At 61.7% G+C, this 14,699-nt stretch overlaps 1 protein-coding gene across 1 annotated transcript in view; it reads right to left on the bottom strand.

Annotated features, from left to right (window-relative positions):
- Positions 1–14,699, bottom strand: part of GLI2 (GLI family zinc finger 2) — a 131,855-nt gene that overhangs the window by 35,603 nt on the left and 81,553 nt on the right. The window contains exon 3 of the mRNA XM_079783288.1: positions 2,684–2,886. Coding sequence (XP_079639414.1) covers positions 2,684–2,886 — 203 coding nt within the window. The remainder of the gene's footprint in view (positions 1–2,683; positions 2,887–14,699) is intronic.

Raw genomic sequence — 14,699 nt, 5'->3', positions numbered from 1 at the left:
GCCCTCCCCCGGCCCCTGTCCGCACTGAGCAGGCCAAGTGGGTGGGCATGTTTCTCCGATGGGGAGGGGAGGCCAGCGCGGCCTCAGCTCTGCATTCCTCCACTTCACCACAGCCATACCCCACCCTCCCCTTCCCCTCCGAGCCCTGCAGAAGCGCACAGCGCAGGTCCACAGGGCCCAGGCTGCAGCGAGGCTTCAGAGGGAAGATACAGACAAAGGTGCCAGGGCAGCAGATGGTGGGCTGCCTGGCAGTGCCACTGCACATTCCAGGTGAGAGCGCAGCCCAGAGCTGGCCAGGCCTGGCTAGATAGAGCCCCTCGCCTGCCGCAGGCCACCAGCTCCCTGTCGGGCGGCTGTCCGCCTCCGCCCTTACTCAGCCCTGCCCGGGCCTTAGCAGACACAGGGCGGGCACACGTCAGTTCTCAGGGCCGGAGGGTGGGGTGGGATGGAGAGGGCCTGGCCCTCAGGGCTGTGGTGCCAGGGAAAGGACGGGGGGCTTGGAAACCTCACATACCCAGGGCGAACCCTGGCTTGTACCAGGTCTGCAGAGCTGGCGCGATAATGCCACCACGCCAGGCTTACTAATGACAGCAGCACAAGGCTGTGCGGAGCGCTCGGGTCTGTGCAGGCGCGGCGAGAGGGAGGCGGTCACACCGTAGGCAGGGTCGCCTTTACCTCCCTTAGCACTTAGAGGGCCAGGGGTCCTGCCCAAGGTCACACGGCAGGCGGCTGGATCTAGAGCTCAAGTTCCCAACCACTGCGCCCACGCCCTGCCATCCGTCCTGCAAATACCACGGGAGACCTCCTGTGGCTGGAGAGAGAAGCCGGCAGCAGAAGAGGCTTCCTCCTCCCCCTGCACCCCCATCCCTTCTTCCTCTTCCTCTCCCTCCTTCTCCTCCTCCCTTCCCCCATCTCCTTCCCCCCTCCTCCTTCTTCTCCCACCTTCTCCCCACTCCTCCACCTGCTCTTCCTCCTCTCGTCCCTCCTCCCCCATCTCCTCCTCCTCCTCCTCCTCCTCCTCCTCCTCCTCCTCCCCCATCTCCTCTGCGTCCTCTAGAGAGAGCCTGGCCTCCAGCCCCGGCGCTGTAAGGCCTCTGCCTGTCGTCCGTCCATGAAGAAAACGCCCTCGCCCCCCTCCTCGCCTACCCCCTCCTCCCTGAAGTCTCCCCCAAGTGCCCATTCACCCTCGGGCACACGTGGTCTGGCAGATGCTGCCTCGTGCCAGCAGGTGCTGGGCTGATGCTGCCTGGGGAGCCTGACAGGCTCCTCAGTCTCCTGGGGGCGGGGCCAGGGCCAGGGCGGCCTCAGGGGGTCTGGTCCGCCGGAGGGGGCAGGGTCATGCAAAGCAGCCACAGCCCCTCTGCTGACCATCGGCTCTCATGGGGTGGGAGCGGGTAAGCGGGTGTGGTAGGAGCCACCTCAAAGTTTACATCAAAATCAGGCGTGAAGCCAGAGCTCGGTCAACTCACGTCTCCTTCGAGGGCAGCCCGTCTCGCCACGTGGCTCTTCATGGGCCACACGGCTGTCCCTGGCCCATAGGTCTCCGGAGCGTGCTTGGCTCCTGGCCCTCCTCTAGACACCCCCCGCTCCCCTAGCCCCCACCCCCAAGTGAGTGTGCACTCGCTCCCAGGAGCTGTGACAGGTGAGCGCAGCCGTGGTGTAACTGCTGCGAGCACAAGTGTTCCTCCCTCGAGGCCTGGAGGCCAGCAGCCCACACCAGGGCGGCAGCACCCGCCCTCGAGGCTGTAGGGCAGAATCGCCCCTGCTGCTTCCAGCTTCTGGGGGTGCTGGCTTCCTTGGTTTGTGTAACATCACTCCCATCTTTGTGTTGTCTTCTCATCTGTGTCTTATAAGGACACTTGTCCTTGGATTTAAGGCCTGAGTGGACAGCCCGGATGATCTCCTCATCTCAAAATTTCCAAGGGACCCATCTACAAAGGCCCTTTCCCAAGCCCGGCCGTGCTCTCGGGTTCAGGATGAGACCGGGACTTCTCCCCCGGGGGGACCACGCAGCCGACGACACCACATTCGAACTTCAGGGCCTGCACCCTCGTGCTCCAGCCGCCTGGCACGGGCATCGGGAGAGGCGGGGCACCGCCCGCTGTCCACGAGGGGAGGCGGACGCAGCACACACCCCTTCAGACACCTCAGCTCGGCCAAGGCCAGCCGGGACCACGCAGAGCGCAGGGCTGGGTTCTGACCCTGAGCGGCGGTGTTCTGGGCCCGTGGCTGCAACCCTTTGTCTGGTCCGGTTTCTCTTCAGTGAACAGGGGGGAGCGGTGCCGCAGGGCCCTCCTGGACCCGTGGAGGCTGAGTTCTCACCGGGACACTTGGGCCTGGAGCTCCGCTTCCCTCCTGGCCACACCCGGGAGCTGGGGAGGTGCAGCGGGGACAAGGGATGCGTGGGCCGTGGGCCCGGGCCTCTGCCCGTGGGCACAGTGCACGCAGCCATGGCCTCTCCTGGCACTTCCCCTGGCAGTGACTTCGGGCCAGGGGAAGGTTTCAGTGGGTAGGTTTGAGAAGATTCACCTGGTTCCTTATTTTTTTTTAACTTTTTTTTCCAACTACAGGTGACATGCAGCATTACATTAGTCTCCAGTGCATGAGTGATTAGGCATTTACAGATTTCGGAAGTGACCCGGTAAGTCCAGGCCCCACCTGACACCACAGGGCTGTTACTCACCGTCAGCGGGGCTGAGGCCCCTGGCTGCAGAGATGGTGGGGAGCGTGGGGCTGCTGTGCACGGTGCGGAGGTAATGCTCCATGTGGGGGCTCACGTACGGGTGGGGAGCGTTGAATGGGGACTCCCCGGGACCGGCGGGGTGGGGGGAAAGCCGGATCAATGAGATGTCGGAGATGACGGGGCTGCCACTCAGGGCAGGCGGCCTGCGGAGAGAAAGAGGGGCTTTCTGAGGAGGCGTGGCCTGCTGAGGAGGACGTGCAGGGAGCCCGGCACGCAGCGGGCCCAGGGGCACCTGCACTTGCCATTCGGTGTGCCAGCGTCGCGGTCACCCTTCAGGAGTCTGAACTCTCCCCCAGCCCCGCCCGTGAGTGCAGGGGAGCGCCTGCGTGCGGCGAGGCTGCCCGCCACCCCGTGTGGGGGAATGCTCGCACACATGGCTGGGTGTGCTGGGCCACAGGCTCAGCAGGTCGCACACCTGGGCAAGGTGTCGCCATGGCTTCCCAGTGCGCTCCGGCTGCATACACAGCGGTAACAGGCCAATCTGTTGAAGGAATGAATGTGTGCATTCTGCAAAGGTGTGAAAACAGAACATGGAGATTCTAATGCTGGAGGAAGAGGCAAAGCGCTCATGTTCCTAACAGACATGAGAAAAGGAGGAACTGGAGATGACCCAAAGGAGAAGTTTGGCCTCAGCTGGGCAGTCCCTGGGTGAAGCGCTCGGCCGGGATCCGCTGCGAAGGAAAAGGTCGAGATCCAAGAAGAGCTTTGGAATGGAGCTGTGATTAAATCTGGCATATCATCCCAGCTTCCCTCAGATGGAATTCCTTCCAATGCTACGAAGCCTCCCTTCTCAGGTGTCCTGCCGACCGTGGCCTGCCTTGGTCCCTCTGGTCCGGGCTGGCACGGCCACCACCCATTTCTACGTCCCGAGGCCGGCCCTCGAGGAGGTGCCAGCTCTGCTCAACGTGAGGACGGGACTTCACACAAGACCTGCTCGCCAGGGCCCGTAGGCAGCTGTCAGCCTGTGAGCCGCGGGGGTGTGGAGAGGTCACCTCCTCCCAAACGTGCCCATTAAAGAAAACTCACAACCAAGTCACTTGGGAATGAAATTCACCAAAATTCAGTTTTCAAATGTTTTCAGAAAATAGGGTCTCTCTATGACTTGGCAGAGCGCAAAGAAAAGAATGTGTTAGAATCACACAAACCTGAATTAGAATCTCAGCCTTTAACAGCTCAAACTGAGCAATTACTTTAACCTCCCCAAGCCTCAGTTTCCTCATCTGTAAAATGGGGATAAAACAGTATCTATTTCATAGGATTGCCAGGAGGATGAAAGTCCCCAAAATGGTGACGCAGCTGTCAGCCTGCTGTTACAGCGTCAGCACCGCACTTTGAGGGAAAAGCCCAGAGATGCCCAGGGGCCCCGCAGTCTTCACATGGGGTTGATGTTGGATGCACAAAGCTGGCACCGTTAGAACTGGTTACTTCAGAGGGAAGAAGGTCTGCTGGCTGGAGCAGAGCCGATCACAGAGCATGTTCAATAGTGCACGCAACTGCGCTTACAGCACAATGCCAACTGGGAGCAAACAGCTGACCTGCAGATGGCTGAACAGCTGGGCTAACAAGCTACCCGAGGCTGCTCCCCTGCCTGGATGTAAGCATTCTGCAACCTTATTTTCTAGCTTTCGCCGAGGCGATTGCAATGACGTGCGGATCCAAGGAACTCCCAGGCCAATTCCACGCTGCCGCGCGTCTTGGCCTCAGATGCCTTCCTGCGCCCTATACCTCGCTGGGCTAATTCTTTGTCCTCCCTGTAAGCCCAGGTCAGGGATCCGCCATCCCTGAAACACCTTCCTGGGCACCGGCACTGCTTCCTTCTCCCTGCTGCCCGCCCCCGCCCCCCCACCGGGTGTACCGCTCCGGTCCTGGTGGGTGGGCCCACCTTCCAGTCTTGCCTAGGAGCAGGACCTGTCCCGGGTACCTCTGATGCTGCACCTGGCAGGGGGCAGGCATCCTGCAGAGGCATTCTTGAAACCAGTGAGGGCTGCACGAGTGCGTGCCGAGTTCTGAGCGTGGTGGAAGGAAGCCTTGGGGATAAACCTCGAGCTGCTCCTTTCACAGGCCGCCTCCGAGGCCAGTCCACCACAAGGAGCTGCGCTAAGTGTGAGGGGCTCAGGAGATGGCGTTGGGTGGGGCTGCTGTGTGTCTAGGGGGAAACGGAACCTAACATTCCCACCACAGACAGGTGTGAAGATAAGACTCAGGAGACCGTCACCTGCGGGGCAGGGAGGATGCCTATAGGTGACTCTTGGGACAGACCTGGGGTGGGAGGGCAAACGTTCTGGAAGGCTGAGGGCAAAAGGCAGGGGCCCAGCTGGCCTGGGGAAGAGTGGAGGTGCTCCCCATTCTCAGACCCTTTGCTCCTTCCCCAGACACTCGGGCAGGGCAGGTTCCGGAGCCCAGAGGACGCTGGTCGGGGCTGTGTCACCACAGCCTGTGGTCCTAGGGGGCCTGCCCAGGCCTCTGGCACTGGGTTGCCCTGTGGAGCCCACTGACCACAGCTGAGGCCCACGAGACAAGCCGTGGTTTCACGGGGAGTTAAAGGGCCATGTTCAGGCCCAGGGCAGCCTGGGTGTCTGTGAGCTGACCCCCTTCCACGGCCAGGTGGGCGACTCCCAAGTAGGAGGCTGGGTTGGGTGGTGTCTACGCAGCGTGCGCCACAGTGGGGCCTCCCTGGGGGGGAGGGGGCAGCCCAGTCCGGCTGCAGAAGGTGGGCTCAAAGGTGGCAGGGGGGGCCTACTTCCCAGTAGAGAGCCACTGGGACGTCTGTCTCCATGCTCAGTGCCACCCTCTGGGAGAGTGAATTCTACCCCCTTCCCAGCACAGGCCGCACCAAGGAAGCAGGGAGCTCTGGCTTCGGGGCCCCTCCTCCGGTCCCAGGCCCAGGCTCAGCGGGGAGGTCTCAGTGGCGATGACCTTGAACAGCAGCACACGAGGAAGCAGCGCTGCCTGGCCATCGGGGGACACCAACCAGGAGCTCTCAGGGTGCAGAGAGGTAAGTCACCCCTCCAAGTGGTGCGGCCAGAGAGACGCAAGCCAGGATCCCACCCCCGTGGGCCTCATTCCCAGGAGGTGCTGCCCTCGTCCCTGGGGCCACCCCGCCTCCCCAGGGAACACACGAGGCCTCCCTGTCCCTGTGACAGGGCAGGAAGCTTGGAGGGGCCACTGCTGTACCTGAGACAGGCGAGACAGGGGACGAGGTGAAACAGGCCAGCTCACAGGGTGGACGGAAGGCGCACGGGACGACCCTTGCCCTTCCCAGTGCCGGGAGGCTGCTGGCGCTGGGGCGGGGCGGGGCGGACCAGGGCGCAGTGCCCCTGCGGAGGCCGAGGGCATGCTCCCCTGCGGTGCCCAGCGGGACTGGACTGCGGAGGATGGGAGGGAGCTCGAGGGAACCCGGGCCAGGACACCACCGCCTCTCCCCGAGCACTGGCTTCCTCGCCAGGCCTGACCCTTCCCACTGAGCGGGTGGCCGCGGCCAGGACACCGCCCCTCTCTGGCCTCTCACCAGTGCTGGGCACTTGCTGGGGGTTAACAAGCCGCGACTCCCTTCCCTGCTCTGCCACAAGTCAACTGGGGGTGTGGCGCATCTACTGCCCAGGCTGCTCAGTACCCAAGACAGCAGGCCCATCTGCCAGCCCGGCCACGCGTGCCCTCCAGACACCTCCTCCAGGAGGCCTCCCGAGATGGCCCCTCAGCACAGCACCACGTAGCTGTGCCCTGACCTGGAATCTCCTCCAGGGAGGCTGCGTGGCTGCTGTCACCACAGGCCACATGCGTGCGTTTCCTTCTAAAAAATTCACAAAGTAGGAGCGTCACGTCATTTTACACCTGGGCACACAGCCAGAAAGGCTGGGCCATGGCCTCAGGCCCCTCAGATAGCAGGCGGCGGAGCCACAACCAATCCAGGTGGGTCTGGGCCGAGCCTGTGCCGAGAAACGGGCGCTCCTGGTGACGGTTCTCTGTGAGCGGGGCTCGGGGAGCATCGGGGAGGGCAGCACCTGAGAACGGGGAGCTTCCCCCCGTGTGTCAGCCCCTCTTTGTCTTCACCCCCTCTCCACCCATCGCCATGCACCGTCCAATCCCGCCCTCAGGAGGGACTTGGACCTCCTCCTCCCCCCACTCTGCGAATGACGATGAGGATCCAGGGGCACCAATGTTCCGAGAGATGCCCTTTTGATAGACCCCCTAAAGCCAAAGGCCTCCATTTCCAAGGCAGAATTCCAGCATCACTAATGCATTTGGGGGCTCAGGGGGCCTCCCAGCAGCTCTGAAATCACCCCAAAACTGCCAACCTACAAAGCAGGTCCTTCAGAGGCCGGAGCGTCCTTTTCTTGGGCGCTCGGTCCCATCCACGGCCTCACTTAGAGTCCCGGGCAGGCTGAGCTGAGGACCGTGCCATGGACCGCACCAGGAAAGACATCCGCTGGGGAAATCGGAGCCACTGCGTGAGGCCACCCTCCAGCTGCACTCTCCTTTCCTCCCCTACTTCCAGCCCTTACTGTGCGGGCCCGACCCTGCTCTCAGCTATGGCCTGGCCAGGCCTTGAATTCTGGCAACTGAGTGGAGACTCAGGAGGTGGCCCCGGGGGCGGGCGGAGGGGCCAGCGGTGGGTGCTTGTGTTGAAAGGGCTGCAGTCTCCCTGTGTCGCAGGTGCGCAGGCACGCACACGCTCACACGCAGGCCACAGCGACAGGACTGGCAGAGGCCACCTTTTCCACCCTGTGCGGCGTGAACACTACTTTATGCATTGCCTTCTTCCCTCAGTCCAGCTCTGAGCTCATCTGAGCCTGATTCTACCAGTTATTTCTTCATATACTTGTTCATATTCCCAACAAAATTGTCCCAAGCACTTGCTCTGTGCCCAGGGGACTACAGGGAGCTCAGAGCCCAAGTGGAAGAGGCAGACCTGCAAATCAAGTATGCAGTGAGAAGTTTGGTAAAGGCCCCAGCAGAGGGACAAACTTCCTAAGTGTCTGTAAGTATGAGGAAAGGCTTCTCAGGGAAGGTGAAATTTGGGCTGGGTTCTGAAGGATGAATAGGAGTTTATGAGGAAGCAGCATGTGCACAAAAAGGGGTGGAATATAAGGATGTGTGTGTGAAGGTTATGCCTGGGGGTGGAGCACAGCCCACAGGTGCTTTGGGCTGGATCTGTATTGGACCCACGTCCCGCTTCTGTTGGGGGGTGGGGGGTGTGTGTGGATGTGACTGAGACCATCCCTTGCCCCCAGGCGCCTGGGACAGCAGCTTGGGCTGAGCCCTTTGAGAAGGCAGTGCTCTCGGCCCACAGGGTTGTTAAGCGAGTAGGATGTTGGTGTGGAGCTGCTGGGGACTGTGAGGGGAGAGGCCAAGACTGAGGATGACACAAAGAATGTCAGTGCTGAGAGACGTGGAACCAGTGTGTTGAACCGGACCCTGGGATGGATCCAGCTTCACCAGAAGCTAGTACCTTGGCCTTTTCAGTGTCTGAGCCAATATTTTTGCTTGTTTGTTTAAAGCAGTTGAAGCTGACATTTTCTGTCGTAGGCAACCGCCAAGGCCTTTCAAGGCAACCTTGGCCAATACGCGCCCCCTCCCCAGAGCAACCCTAAGAGGCACAGTTCCTCGGCCTGTCCACTCTGCCACCTGCAGGACGTCCTGCCCACAGCTGCTGAGGGCAGCGACGCTGGCTTCCCTGTGTGGCCATGAGACACAGCAGGGGGCTCTGGGTGAGACAAACAGTCAACTACCTCCCGGCTCCGTGCGCACGCGCTGGTGACGGCGGCAGCACTGCAGCAGGGTCCCGCCTCGCCAGGCTGCATGCGCTTCCTCTGGGTGGGCGCTGGCCTGCTGGCTGGGCCCGGCTCCTCCCCCAGAAGGGGGGGCGGGCCCAGAAAGGTGCCCTTAACAGGGCCTTTCCTCTTCCCTCTTTCCCTTCCTCCCTGCTGGGAGGGGGTCTTGCAAAGACCCTGGACGAGATTTGAGGGCCAGGCCCAAAGGCCGAGGCGCTGGCCAGGAGAAGAAAAAGGAGGAGGGAGAATGGACAATGCAAGTGGAGCCCTAGCGGGCCGGCGGCTGTTCTAGCCGAACTGGACGCTGCCCTGGGGAGGCGGACACGGGGAAGCTGCGAACATTCCCGCACAATGAGCGCATGCGGCACTCCCAGCTGCAAGGAGGTGTACTGTCTCCATTCCACAGAGGGAAACTGAGGCTCAGGACAGTAAGAAGACTCGACCCAGTGGTAGAGCTGAATGGACGCTGGCCTTTCTGACTGTGAAGTCGGGCTCGGTACTGAGACGTACCAACGTCCGCTGGGAGCCAAGCTTCTGCCTCGGCGTCTGCCTCGAGGAGTTCACCTCGGCCCAGTGACGCGGACTTCAGATCCCTAACCAACAGAGCCGCGAGTCACCTCAGCCGGTTCCCATGCTGACCCCGGGTGGTGCAGGCTTAGGGGAGCCCCCACCGCCGTGGGTAAAGCCTGGCCTTTCTGGATTCTGTCACTTGGCGTGGGCCTGGGTGGGGCCAGCTGCGAGCCTGTGTCCATGCCTGCAGGACGGGCAGTGGGGCCCGCCCGAGGGTGGCAGTGAGATGGGCTGAACTCAGCGCCGAAAGTGTGCAGTGTGGCCCTGGGCACTCGGTAGGTGCTCAGCCAGCATCGCCACCCCCTTCCTTAGGTTCAACAGGGGAGTAAACGCAAGTGCAGAGGGTGGAGGAGTGGACCCAGCCTCCGTCTTCCCACATCACGTCCTAGGCCCCTTCCCCACGTGCTGGCTCGAGATTTCTGCCAGGAGATGAGGGAGAGGCGAGGTGATGGGGACCCTCCCCGGCCACGTGTACTCTCAGGGCCACCCTGGCTGGGCCGAGGGAGCATTCCGAGACCCGGGGAGACAGGCGCCGTCCCTGGAGCTGGGACGATGGGGACGGGGACGCGCTGCTAGAGGACGCGTGGCCTCCTCAGGGCTGAGAGTAAGAGTAAGAGTAAGACTTTGCTTGGTGGGTCTGACCCATAGCACAGCCAGAACCAAGGCCCTGGGCAGGAACCAACATGCTCCTCAACACACAGAGAGGTGGGGACGGAAGCTCAGGGGTCGGGCCCTGGCCCCACCCGTGTGCCTGTTTGGAGAGCAGACAATGCAGGGCTGAGGGGTGCTGACTCACGCAGACTCAGCAGGAGCCGCTGGGCTGGGGCAGGCTCTGCCCCCCAGGGGTGGGAGCGGGAGGCAGGACCCTGGTACCCGGGAGACGCCCCTCCTGATGGCTTTGTGCAAAGGCCTCCCGTGCAGGTTAGCAGGGCCGCAAGCAGGCAGGAGTGGCCCTGTGTCCCGCTTTGGCCCAGGGACGCGGAGTTTAGATCCCTAACCAACAGGGCCGCGAGAGAGTAATGATCTGCTGTGTAAGCAGAGTTCGCGGTGAGCCGGGAGGAGCCACTGCGGTAGTGAGTGCAGGGTCTGGGGTGGCGCAGGCCCTCGGAGGCGGGACTCACCCTCATTATCAAGGTCACCTTTCTTCCCACACCCTCAGCTCCCCGGAGCAGGGCCGTGTGCTATTTCTTCGGGTAGCCTAACTCCATCAAGGGCAGGCTGGCAAGGCAGGGAAAGTGCCCTCCTGCGGAAGGGCCTCCAGGCTCTGTGCGCCACCCCCCTGCCCCCAACCCCTGCACACAGGGCCTGGGACGTGCCTTCCCGCCCGCCGCTGGGATTACACGGTCCCTGACGCCCCACAGTTGAATGCGCCCTGCAAACAGCCCCGACACGCCAACCCTCCCGCCCCAAGGACGGCGTGCTTGCACACACCGGTCCCGCCTTTCGGCTGAGATGCTACCACCCACCGGGATGGCAGGGCCACGAGAGAGAGGTCAGCAGGCGAGAGTGGGCAGGCGTGACCCCTCTGCTGCTGCCGACCTGCTGGGGGCGGGCACCACTGTCTCAGAAACACCGGCAGGTGGCCACAGGCCCACTGACCCGCTGGGAGGAGAACGGTCCCTGAAGGTGGCCTTGCCACGCTGAGCTCACTCATCCCCAGTGCCAGGGCTGGGGTTGGCAGCCGTGTCTGCTCTCAGCTGGGCGTCCCCGCAGCGCGGGCAGTGCCTGATGCCGTAGGCCCGCCAGCAGACAGATGACAGCTCCCCCGAGCTCCCTGGGTGGAGTTCTAGCTCCTCTTCCAGGGTTTGGTTTTGGAGGTTTTGTTTGATGTGTGAAACTGTATGTTGGCGAGCCGCTTCCACGTTTTCCAGAGGTTAATTTTAAAAGTTACAGAAATCAAGTCCTGTTAAAAACATACTCAGGGGTCTACCAGTGCAAGATGTAAGTGAATTCTTCCGGAAAGCGCCGGAGAGCTGCTCCCGCCCCAACCGGAGCCCAGGTCGCTTGTTGCGTCCGTCTGCACGCTGCCCCGGGACTGGCTGCCCATCCGTGTGGAGGAGGCTGTGAACCAGCAGGCAGGCACCCTGGAGGGTGCTGGGCCCCGCCCAGCCATTCACTGCTCGGGCATAGGTTCACCGGGCACTCCCTCCGCCAGCCAGGGCTCACTCAGCACAGCCGCTGATGGCACTGGGGCAGGCTGGGGTCCGAGGGACACTCAGCCAGGCTCCACACTCAGGAAGTTGGGCAGGTGGTCACAAACCCGACTGACAAACGCTGCACCAGGAGTGGTCACCCGACATTCCCCGGATCCACCCTGAAGCTACACGTGTGCAGATCTCAGCAGAGCTCATGAGAGTCCGTGAGGCTGTGGGGAGGACAAGCCACCAGGGTGTGGCGATGCTACTGCTGAGCAGGGTGCCCCAGGTCCAGCCAGGAGCTCAGGGCATTACAGCCCCCAAGCCTAGCGTCCACATGGTTACCCTGACAAAAATCAGCGTGCTGGGACCTGTGGGTTATGAAGAGAGTGTGGACACCGACTGCAGCCTGCAAACAGAATGAAGGGTGCTGACGCAGCGAAGGGTGGAGGGAAGCATTCATCCACTTTGCTGGGGCAATCTGAGGCGGCTTCCTGAAGGAGGCGGCATCTGAGCTGGGCCCAGACTCTTAGAGAAGAACAGAAAGGAGGCCTGAGTAGTGCAGGCCTGGTGTTCTGAGACAGGAGAAGAGCTGAGCAAAGGGCAGGTCATGTTGGAGAATAGCTAACAGAGCCCAGGGCTGAAGCTCTGACCAGACAGCTGGGCGGGCAGAGAAGGTGTGGAGAAAATCCTAAAGCAAACGTCGATAGCAGGAGCTACGTTACAAGGGGAACTTCTCTGCACCCAGCGAGAGGAGAGACCAGGCCCAAACTGGGAGAGGTTATTTGCAACGCATATAACTAATCATGGAATGCATAGTCTTACAAGATAAAATGCTTATTCAAATCGATAGGAAAATGACAACTCCATAGACAAATGGCCAAAATCGCGGACAGGCATTTCATAAGAAGGAAACATTATCGGCCAATAAATAAAGGATGCTCAGCTTCTTAGTAATAAGGGAAGCGGAAAATTAGAATCACAGGGAGATGCCACTTTGGCAAAAATGTAAATGTTGATGACATCATCCTGGTAACAAGGAGGAGGAGGGAGCTGAGCCCTCCAGCCCTGCTGGAGGGGTGAGGTCAGCAAAGCCGACAGAGGCCTGGCACATCTGGGAGGGTTAAAATGTCAACACCTCTGTCTCGGCAGTCGCCTTCCCAGACGCTGGGGGGCCCGGAGGGTGGGACAGCAGCACCACGGCAAGAGGCTCAAAAGAGCCAAGGCGCAGATGCATCCCAGCACCTGCCGGCACAGAGCAGCGAGCCTGATGAAGTGGGATCCCGGGCACCAGCGGGCGGGTCTGCAGGAGGAGCTGCGTGGCGTGGAGGCAGGAACACACCGCAGCGACCCCATTTCCGTACAGCCCACCGGCAAACTGAACAGCGCGCTGCTGGGACCTCACCTACCGGGCAGACGCCACAGCGTCCGGGGGTGACCAGCTCCAAACCCCAGAGATAGGCACCGAAGAGGCTGGGCCGGACGCAGAGGGGCACACGGGCTCCAAGGTGCTGCCATAGCCCTCGGCCTGGGGCTGGGCCGGGCACGAGGATGCGCGTCCTTATGTCTTCACCAGGCTTTTGCTATTCTTTTGTATGTCAGTGACATTTAATAAGACCACATTTTAAAAAAAGCGTAGCGGGGTGGAAGCTGGCTTTGGGCGAGCAGTTGGCGGAGTGGACGGGGTTCCGGGTGGGAGTGGAGTGGTCACAGGGCTGGTTGTGAACGTGTGCGGGCGGCTGGAGAGCCTGTGAGGGAGGGTTCAGCGGGTGCCTCCCTCGTCACCCGGGGCTCATCTTGGCCGCGCCAGCTGTCTGCCGCCCCGGCTCCCTTCTGGGCAGCCCCAGCCCCACCGGGCCCGCTCTGTGACCGACACACATCTGTGCACATCAGTCCGCCGGCCCTCGGCTCACCCCGTTCCCATCACAGCCCGCACACTCGCCAGCCGAGCTGAGTGCCTGCTTTCGGCTGTCAGGCCCCGCGGAGAGCCGCAATAAAGGAATCACTGTTTCCAGTTGACAAAGAGCAGATTTCTCACTAAGTAAACACTGATGTTTTCGTAGGGAAATTAGGTTATAAAATTGCGCCTACAAAGGAGGTCATACAGCTGGACTTGGTTAAGATCTAGCCACACGGGCAACAGGGGTTAATTCAATCACCCACCCTTTATCACGTCCCCCCACACCCCCTGGAGCAGGAAGATTGGAAGGTTATCAGCTTTTCAAACATAAAAACCAAAAGCATGAAAACAAGAGGAAGTATCCAGGAGTCTTTTCCCCAGTGGAGTGAGGACGGGTGCGGAGCGGGGTGGGGGCGGCAGGAACAGGCTGGCCGGGGTAAGGCTCTGGGGGAGCCGGCCTGGATTGCCCTCCGCAGTGACCTGTGGCCGGGGCTAACCTCCACGAATGAGGGGCCTTTGTCTGTAAGAGCAGCCCTTGGCTGAGCACAGCTGAGCGGAACCTTCCAGAAAGTCAGTTTCCTGTGTCACAGGGCAGACGTCAGGGTGCCGGAAGGGGCGCCCTGGGTAGGAGTGAGGTGTGGGGCTGGGGGCTGGGTTTAAGCAGTGAGCAGAGGCCCGTGGGAGGGAGGGCCCCTAGGGAGCACTCCCCGCACTGAGAGCCCTCAGCTCGGCCTGGCCGGCCCTGGACAACCCCCAATAGGCTAGAGCGGGTGCTGCCGACTTCACCAAGCTCTTGGGGCCATTGGTGTGCGCTCTGAAAAGGCCCTCTCACACCGGCACGCAGCAGGGACAACCCGCAAAGGCAGTGCAGCCCCCGGGCTGGGGGGGATGGAGAGCGGCAGGCCCCCGGCCTTTCTGCTGGGGAACTGCCCATCCCTGGTTTCCTGGTGCTCTGGGCTCCCTGTTCCCGCCCCGCATACCACCCGGTACCGGCCCAGTTTCTCCCCGTCCCCTCCCAGCCCAGGAGATCCTCGTGCTCCCTCGGCCTGCATCCCCACCCAGCACCTGGCACAGGCTGGCAACCACAGGCGTTGGGCGGGCATGGCCACAGGAACTGCCCCAGGAGTTAGGCAACAACTAATCTCTTTCTACTTTGCTTGGGCGGGGCAGGTCAAATTCACATTTCAGAAGTGCAGCTCCTGGGCAGAGAGGATGTGCCCAACATATTTCTCCTTCAGGCACGGGGCCGAGCTATCCACGCAGCGGTGCTGGCTGCAGCGACGGGGCCTGCAGAGCGCGGCCGCAGGGCCACACAGGGCACTGCTCCCACATTCCGCAACACACGCCGGCTCAGGCTGGCAGGAGTGACCCTGAGCGACAGCGCTTGGGACACAGATCAATCCTGCCACGACGACGCAGCCGAGTAAGTTAGTGCTTTCTGGGCACTGGTGTTGGCTTCTCCCTCGAGTGGATAGCCTGGACATATGCAGTGGGAGAGACCCCCACCTCAAAGGGCAATCTGCCCCACCAACACCTGTAATTTTACCATTAGCGATTCCTTCCTTCGGGTTAATTACTGT

The sequence above is a fragment of the Cnephaeus nilssonii genome (genome assembly GCF_951640355.1).
Source record: "Cnephaeus nilssonii genome assembly, chromosome: 10".
Classification (NCBI taxonomy): Eukaryota; Metazoa; Chordata; class Mammalia; order Chiroptera; family Vespertilionidae; genus Cnephaeus; species Cnephaeus nilssonii.
Note: the sequence above shows the minus strand (reverse complement) of the source record. Positions and strands in the feature narration are given on the sequence as shown.